Source organism: Petromyzon marinus, chromosome 29, assembly GCF_048934315.1.
Source record: "Petromyzon marinus isolate PM22_M1 ecotype Great Lakes invasive population chromosome 29, UKy_Petmar_22M1.pri1.0, whole genome shotgun sequence".
NCBI lineage: Eukaryota > Metazoa > Chordata > Hyperoartia > Petromyzontiformes > Petromyzontidae > Petromyzon > Petromyzon marinus.
Window position 1 is genome coordinate 949,170 of NC_133695.1, and position 9,060 is coordinate 958,229.

The following is a 9,060-nucleotide window of genomic DNA, read 5'->3' on the forward strand; positions in this document are numbered from 1 at the left end:
CTGGATTTTTTTGTTGTTATTCTGTCTCTCACGGTTCAAATAAACCTACCATTATAATTATAGACTGATCATTTCTTTGTCAGTGGGCAAACGTACAAAATCAGCAGGGGATCAAACACTTTTTTCCCTCACTGTACACACCAACACACACAAAACCTACTACATATACACCACACACAATGTACCCGTTTTACACACCACACACACAAAACGTACTGACACATGCCCAAACGCACCACACACACATTCCTGACCACAGAGTCTCAGACATGCACAAAACCACGCACACAACACCTATCCAAACCTGTTCACTTCCATGGAGTGCGGTTTGATTGGCTCGCGTAGCTAACCGCACACTTCATTTGGCTCTACCTCCAATGGGCTCGCGGGGCCAAACCTCCTTTGAGGCCTGATGTTTGCCGTCTCATGTACCTGGAAAACGCCTTGGCCCTCGCACACAAGCGCACAGAAGCAGGGGCATGTCCTCCATTGTCGCGTAACGAACGCTGGCAGATTCGCGCTCGAAGGGAGGGAGAGGCAATGACGCGCGGCTCATTTCAACGTTCGCAGTGGACGAGTTCTTGGTGGTGACCCAGAAGACGGAGGCGTCGGAGCGGAGTAAGCTGCAGGGGAAGTACATCCTGAAGGTGAACCAGGAGAGGCTCGAGCTCATGGACCAGAATACGCGCATTGTGCTGCAGTCCTGGGCACTTGACTCCCTGCGCCGATACGGCAAGGACCAGGTGTGCCCCGCTCCCACCTTCACGGACTGGTTCACCCGCAGTTATCCTGGGTAACTGCGGAGGGCGGGCGGGGGGTGCTGGAAAGATGGCCCGGAACAAAACAAAAACACACAATGCCAAGCGTGTACAAATGGGGCTGTAACAAAACATTAGTTACCTAACGTAGAACGGGGGGGTGAAGACGTAGAACTCCGTGAGCTGCTGCGTTCTAGAGTCTTGATATGGGCGAGAGCCACGAGGCTCGTTATTTTACTTTCTCTAGCATGGGGTGGTCAGAGCGCGGCCGGTTTACTTGCGCTGCCTGACTGTGCAATTCTGAATTTATAAATGTGCAAGAGGGCTTTGGAGTCACTTGTGGTTCTGCTGCCAGGGATGATCACCCCCGGCCGCTGCTGTAAACGCAATTTTCTACAGTCTAAAATGTTGTTGTTGTTGTTAAAAAGTTCAAGAAAAAAATCCACGTCTTCATCGAACCGCGCTTGAACTGCCAGGGAGCCGCAGTAATCTGGCGAGCTGCGGTTTGGCCACGCCTGGCATAGAATGTGTGTTGTCCCCTGGGTACTGATGGGTGAGGGGCAGCTGTTCTGCCAAAGTGCACTTAAAATGTGTGAATGAGCACAGTAAATCCACAACCTCGATGATCTGCCTGTAGATGATAAAGAGGTGAACACCATTGCAATGCCGTGCACACTGAGGCAACCGAGTTGCAGCTCCGCTGAGATCCACGGCTCGTCTGCGTCGGCCTTCTCTCACCTCGTTCTCCATACTCGGTTTATTCTTTCTTCTTCTTGGTTCTTTCGGTAAAGTCACGTAGAATGGAAATAAAATAATAATAGTGAGAATTTTATTTTTTTATTTTATCATGTTTTATTTTTATTATTTTATTTCCATTCTACGTGACTTTACCGAAAGAACCAAGAAGATGAATCCCTGCAGTCACGAAAGCTTTAAATCGAAGGTTTATTCCTTGTCGAGACGTGCAATGATTCTTTCCCGTCATTATTCCATTAATTGATGTCCCTCCCCAGAACCTCCGATTAGCATGGTTGGCTACGTACGGTGCGAAAGAAGTTCAAAATATGTACATACAAAGTAAAAAAAATAAATCCTGCTAAAACACAACGTTGTAATGTTTCGTTTGCAGAAAATGTTCACGTTCGAAGCTGGACGTAGGTGCCAGACTGGACCGGGCAATTTCATTTTCGAGACGACCCAGGGAAAGGAAATATTCAATCTTATCGTCAATTTCATCAGCAAACTGCCACCAGGAAATCATGGTGGCGGCACCAACGTGGACCCCAGCGCAACTCACTTCTCGCGAGGGAACGCTTCGCCAGTGCGTCACGTGGAGGCCGATGAATTCCTGCACGCTGTAGGACCTGCGGCCGACGGGATGAAGCTCATGTCACTTAAACCTGAGGGGGCGATTCTGCTGCCCTACGGCGGAAAGCCTAACGGGGGCAAGATGTCACCGTTGAAGTTTGCCCCCTCTCCGAATTCGGAGCCCGTTTTTCCGAATAAGAATTCAAAGCGGAATAGCGAGCCCGTCTATTCGGAGGTTTACGACGGTTGTCTGCTCGGCAAGAACCGTGGGCCAAACAGCCAGCCCCCCCGGGCAGAGCACATTTACGACGATCCTGAATACGCTGCTCGTAGCAGCACTGCGAAGACCATCTACAGCACCATTCATTGCAAAGATGACGTCCAGAAAGATGAGGCTGCGTCATGGCCGGCCGCGCCAGTACCCCCTGCAAAGCCACATTTTCCAAAGCCAAGTGATCGACCGATCAAAGTTCCGCTCTTGCCCAGTCGTCCGAGCCCCGCGTCCGTAAATGTTGATGATGATGTGTCAGCCCTCTACTGCAAGGTGAACAAGAAGGCTCCAGCGGTGGTGCGAGTGAGAAGCTGCGATGAGTTAAGCTACCCCTCTGCTGCCCATACAGAGGATTCCTTTGAAGAGAAAGCCATAGCGTTTTAAACTAATTGTGGAGTTGTCTTGATTCAATCTTTCGTATATCCAAACGTGTTGGCCTGCTCAAAACGCGTGCCACATGTCGCTTTGGCATTTGTCATTTACGTTGATGATGAATATCACCGCGAAGTTTGGTGTAAGATAATAATGTGCTCATTGATCGGATATTTTATCCAATTAATCAACCTCTATTCACTTTTTATTTTTAAATCCGCACTATAATCCATTGTGGTCGTTTTGCCCGCTAGTATATTTATGCATTTTTCATCAATGAAGTTTAATTTGTTGGGAAATTAGTTTGATCCCTCATTATAATTTAACTTTTTTTATGGTTTAATGTGGTGTAGATTTGTCTGAAATAAACATTCCATACGACCGTATATTGACGAAAGAAAACTCAACACGAGCGTCATTAACACTGTGGCCTTAAAAAGATAAATGTGTAATAGGCGATGTGTCGGGCACAATGGCTCTTCTTTATCGCATCCTATTTACGAATGTGAATTTTTGTTATTTGTGCACCGCTGCCAGCAGAGTGTTGCCAAATAATTATTTTGTAGAGGGTTGGAATAACATTAAAAGATTGAACTGGAGGTTCATTATCATTGTGAATACAATTTCCAAACCCAGCTTTGTTCTCTCCATCGTCAATAGAATGTGAACCACATGGAGACAGCTCCACAACTTCTCACCCAGTGAACCTTGGAGTACAGATACACAGATATTTCTTGACTCATCACGAACAACAATGACATATCTTTACGAAACCCAGTTATACGAATTTAATAAAAAAAATAATTTAACACTTAAACACTTCTCAACGATTCTCATCCTGTCTGGGCCAGCCCAGCTATGGGCCTCTGTATATAATAACACCCTCGCACACACATTATGAGCACCACACGAACCTACAAAGCTTCATATTTTGCCAGTTTACTTTCAAATTCCGTAGGCTGGCCTACATACACAGTGATGGGTTACACGCCCAACTCGCTTAGCCTTGCGCGCCTGTAGTTTTCCCTGTGTGCTGTGTGTGTGTGTGGGGGGGTCGTTTGTCCGTGCACAATAATGCTGTATGATTAATAGTGAAGAGAAAACGTTGACACTTTTGTTTATTTTAAAGAAATCCGTTTTTATTGTTATTTTGTTGATAATTATGACTGTTGGTTTTTGGTGTCGTGTGGCTCCAGTTGGGGGTTGCAGTGAGGACTGCACAGTCCACTTGAGGACTTCTCGTCTCAGGTGACGCGTGCAGGTGGATTCATTGGCTTGCCCCCACTCAACTTCAACCAAACAATCTCCCATTACTCACATGGTGTGGGGAGGCCTTCATCCAGCAGGGAATGAGAAAGGGCTGTAAACCCTGACTCGCTGTGAGTTGGGGTTCTTGTGCCATGTCGCTCTACTCCATTTTTGCTGTACTCCTGCCTAATAGCTACCGTCAGCGGTACAACGTCGCGTATCCGACCGTCCACACATCCCTCCTATTTAATTCACTGGCCACAAACAGTGCACATTGTTTGTGCGTGGTGCAACTCATTATCCAGAGTTGTTCACAAGCCCAAGCTTTTAACACGAGGGAGTGTTGGTGTTCATAATATAATATTTGGTTAAATTATCAAGCAAAGTTAAATCATTTTGCCACGTTTAAAAATAAGTTTGAGATTTTTTTGTGTCTGGCAACATTGGTGCATAGTGTAACTATCACTTTTACAGATCTTAACCGATCTGGTCACATATCAGCCTATACCTCAGTCTGCAGTGGGCCGATATGCGACGTTGTACAGTATGTGTATATATTATTATACCACGTGTATATACATATTTATGCACACTGTATGACTTTACACATATATTGTCACCTAGCATTTTTAAATATCACCTCTTAACGTGTTTTATATTTAAATTAGTGTACTTTTGGTGTATTACTGAGTCTTAATATAATATTGGTCATGTTTAAGTATTGTTTTGCTTGTAAATCAAAAACAAATCTAAAAATGATTGTACATTTGGGTTGATTTTTTATCATTTCGCAATGATGACTTTGCAGGCAATTAATAATATTTTAGTTTTTATATACGTACATGCAGTCTGACTTACCAACGAGTTTCCATATGAGTATAAGTTTTCCCCTTTTATCTGGCAACAAAACAGCTGTGTTAAGATATTAAAACACCAAACTGAAACCTTTTACAAGGAATCACGTCTGCATTAACCACAATACTTGTGGTCAGAATGCAAACAAAAACATACTCTGATAATATATTGGCATTGTCTTTGACACTGATAGGTCCACACCAGAGACAGCTTTCTTTTGAGCCTCGTCTCAAACGGTGTTAGACCAGAGGACGCCAAAAGGCGTACAAAAAAGTGGAAAACCTATTCTCATATTTTGGTACTGGCAAAAGAGGTCCCATGATGAGTTTCCATATGATCATTATTTTGTAACCATCCGACTTGCGAACGCGGGCTCACACTTACGAATCGAATCGCGGCACTATTTGGTTCGGTGCAGTGATCCTCGGAACGCGCAACGGCAGTGGTCTACTGGCGACGTTTTACGTTTAAATACAGTGCGTTGTTGTGTTTAAATACAGTGCGTTGTTGTGTTTAAACACAGTGCGTTGTTGTGTTTAAATACAGTGCGTTGTTGTGTTTAAACACAGTGCGTTGTGTTTAAATACAGTGCGTTGTTGTTTAAATACAGTGCGTTGTGTTTAAATACAGTGCGTTGTTGTGTTTAAATACAGTGCGTTGTTGTGTTCCGACTTACAAACCGTTCGACTTACAAACGGGCCTCGGAAACGGAACGTGTTCATAAGTTGAAGACTGCCTGTATAGTTAAACTGCATGCTTCACATAATGCAATTTACATGTAATGGTTTGAAATAATATGCATAGAAAACACGCAAGAGAACTCCTCTTATCCGCGATTATGTGATGGACCAATATCACCGATCCTATTATCTGCCCAGTTATCCGCAAGTTTACTCCCAAAATTCGCGGATTATGGAAACAATAGGGCCGTGGATTATAGGGGTTATCGCAAACCCAAATGGATAATAGTCACGAGTAATACGGTCGCGGATAAGAGGCGTTACGAATTTGCAGATACGTACCCTAGGCGGCTATCTGATACGATGTTGAAACTTTGTTAATGAGCAAACGAGATTGTCAAGTCGGTCACTCCGCCCGAGTCACGGTGAGCCAGTGACGTCACAGTGATCCAGTGACGTCACAGTGGTTCGATCTCCCATCACTGACGCGGATCCCATTATCCGCGATGTTATTTGCACATAAAATTATTCGCGGGAAAAAAAATGCAGATCATCATCGATAATAGGATTAATTTATCGAGCGGCAATATAAAAAAATAGCGGGTAACAGGAAACTGTTAAGCAATGCTGGGCTGGATAAACCCACAGGTATCAAGCGAAGGGGTGTGGATTCAATGGGTATTTGGTAGCCCGAATGCCCCCCAGGGACGATGATTCGTGGGTCAATAGGTAAATATGGTCGCGGATAAGAGGAGTCTTGCGGTGTTATTTTTCATCAACAGAGCCTCAGGCTCGTTGACGGGACGCGCGTTGGGACGCACGCGGCCTCGGTGCGAGGCTGCACAATCCGCGCCGCGCGCTTCTTACATTGCGTCTCGCTGTAAGCGGAACGCCTTTGATCTCTTAAGTCCTCAATTCATGAATACAACTCCCAACCCAAAGCACGTGGGCGCTCTTCTATCCCGTGTCTGGACACTTAATGCGAGCTGCCTTAGGCTGCATGTGTACAGCTGGGTGTATTGGTGGCATCCTCTGTGTTGTGGAAGCGCTGACTCTTAGCATTTAGTCCCTGGGTAATGTGTTCGCTAACCATATACTATAAACTATAATAAAACATTTTGTAAAACAATCCAATGTTTTGAAACGTTATTGTACATGTTGCCCTACTTGTTGTACGCACGAGGTCTCGTCGGTGTGAATGAGGACGCATTTATTCAAGGGATTGTCTTTGAGCTCCCTTCTGCCAGCAGTGGCTAGACCAAGTATTGTTATTGCAGGGTCGCATCTTGACAATGACCAACTCGTGTGTGGTAATCAGAGACGCTATTGTGATCCACAGTCTTGTCCCCTTAATGGGAAACATTGGTGGCGCTGTGGTATTCCTCGATAATGAGTTTGGGAGTCTCCTGAAAGTTCAAACATTTTCTGGCTGGACCAGGGTTTGGCTTGCCAGGAAAATTCTCTCACACGTCGAGTCCTCCCACGTGGCTACCACGTGGCTGTGTAAGCAGCACGTGCTGATTACACACCCACGTGGCTACCACGTGGGTGTTTAAGCAGCACGTGCCCTCAATTAGCGTGCCTTTCCTCAATCTTGACGCATAGTGAACCTGCAGACAGCAACACTGCTTGTAGCAATTACCCCAAAACTAATCCACACTCCCCTCACACGGTTAAGCGATGAACACTCTACCACTGCCAATCATATATGCCCCTTTGCAAGCCACGAATAGATTAAAGCCGCGTGTCTGCCGAGTGCTCTCTCAACCGGGCACTTGCCTCGAAGTGGCGTGGAAGGGCGAGTGCGTTGTAGACCCCAGTAGCCATGCTGGTGCACATGCAACGCTGGGCTGTGGATGAGGACACGTGAACTGGACTTGAGATGCACTCAACGTAACGGATTCACGTTACACAGTGGAGAGTCACGTGAATTGGTACGACTGGATTCTCTGTTGATGGCTGGAGCCACCATTGGCAGCGTGGTATAGAGACGGAATTGTCAATCTGTCCGAAGTGTTTTCGGGTTGTGACCGTGCGTCGATCAGTGTGATGTCTGATGCACGTGTCGTTGGCCGTACTGGGAGCTTCTATTGAGTTCATGAACAATGCACAAGCTGAAAACATCCGCATTTATAAAACGTTGTTGTGCAGTTCCTGAATTGGCTCCCGGCACGTGGAGCGAAACTTGGTGTTTACACGAGCACACGGAAGGGCACCAACAGAACACCACCACTCCTCGTCCTGCACAAACACTCCTCGTGCTGCACAAACACTCCTCGTGCTGCACAAACACTCCACGTCCTGCACAAACACTCCACGTCATGCACAAACACTCCTCGTGCTGCACCATCACTCCTCGTGCTGCACAAACACTCCTCGTGCTGCACAAACACTCCTCGTGCTGCACAAACACTCCACGTGCTGCACAAACACTCCTCGTGCTGCACAACACTCCTCGTGCTGCACAACACTCCACGTCCTGCACAAACACTCCACGTGCTGCACAAACACTCCTCGTGCTGCACCATCACTCCACGTGCTGCACCAACAGAACGCCGTCACTGCACGCCCCAACAATCAGCGTTGTTCACCTCCGCAATGCGGCGTTTGCCTTGTGCCGTGGGGTTGTTCGGCAGGAACTGGAGAAGCTGAATAAGCTCCCAGCACACGGAGCGAAACGTCAGACATCATGCCAAACCTCACGCGGTACAACACGAAAACACATCGGAGACGTACAGCACAACCGTGGAAACCCACACAGAGTAGTCAAAACACACCAAACATTCAATAACATTTCCGTAAAAAGACAACTCGTGATATTTTGTGGCCATTCTTCATATCACATAGCCCATAGAGGTGATTTTATTAAGTCAATAACACTGCCTTTTAAGGATGTGTTATTGACGAATGTGTTGCGTTTTTGTGTCATTTTTGCTGATGTACGACTGCCAACTCCGTATCACCAAAGAAGCGGAATTTCTCGGCCTTCAAGTCGCAAAAACAACACCAGGTGGCGCTGTGGCATAAGCTTGAAGACATGCGGACCTGACATTCCACACAAGATCCCACAGCTCTCCTCGACTGCTCAGCGGAGGAGCACGCAATGATGCAACGATGCATCGATTATAATCGATTTTTACGGCTCAAGTTACGTGTATTGAATCGTGCGCGTGAGATTGTATTATTGACGATTCACGCGCACGTAGAAACCTTCAGAATAATCCAGAGAAGAAAGCTATGTGAGGAGGAGATGGAAACATGAGAGAACGAGCCGACTAAAAGGAGACCAACAACCAAAGCTTGAGTGGAACACAGCACCCACTTGGAGTTAAGTTGCGACAATTCTCATAATTGTTGGTGGGTGGGGAGGGGAGGTGAAATTGTTAACGGTCTCAAGAGCAGGCCACAGAGCAATCTCTGTGGCCTGCATTCATTTTTTTCATTCTATTCCTGTAATGTCGAAGGGTAAATTCGTGTTGGCTTCTAAAGCAGTGCCTCACAAGCGGTGTGCTGCGGCAAGGTCCCAATGTGTGCCTCGCTTATTTTCAGAGCGATAGGAACGGGAACG

General features: G+C 46.3%; 1 protein-coding gene across 2 annotated transcripts in view; it reads left to right on the forward strand.

Annotated features, from left to right (window-relative positions):
- The window catches only part of LOC116947384 (docking protein 2-like), a 42,756-nt gene extending 36,135 nt beyond the window's left edge, over positions 1-6,621 (forward strand). For both annotated transcript variants that reach the window (XM_032963046.2, XM_032963045.2), the window contains 2 exons: positions 571-743; positions 1,888-6,621. In XM_032963046.2, coding sequence (XP_032818937.1) covers positions 571-743; positions 1,888-2,721 — 1,007 coding nt within the window. In that variant the 3' untranslated portion in view covers positions 2,722-6,621. The remainder of the gene's footprint in view (positions 1-570; positions 744-1,887) is intronic.
- Positions 6,622-9,060: the final 2,439 nt, after the last annotated feature.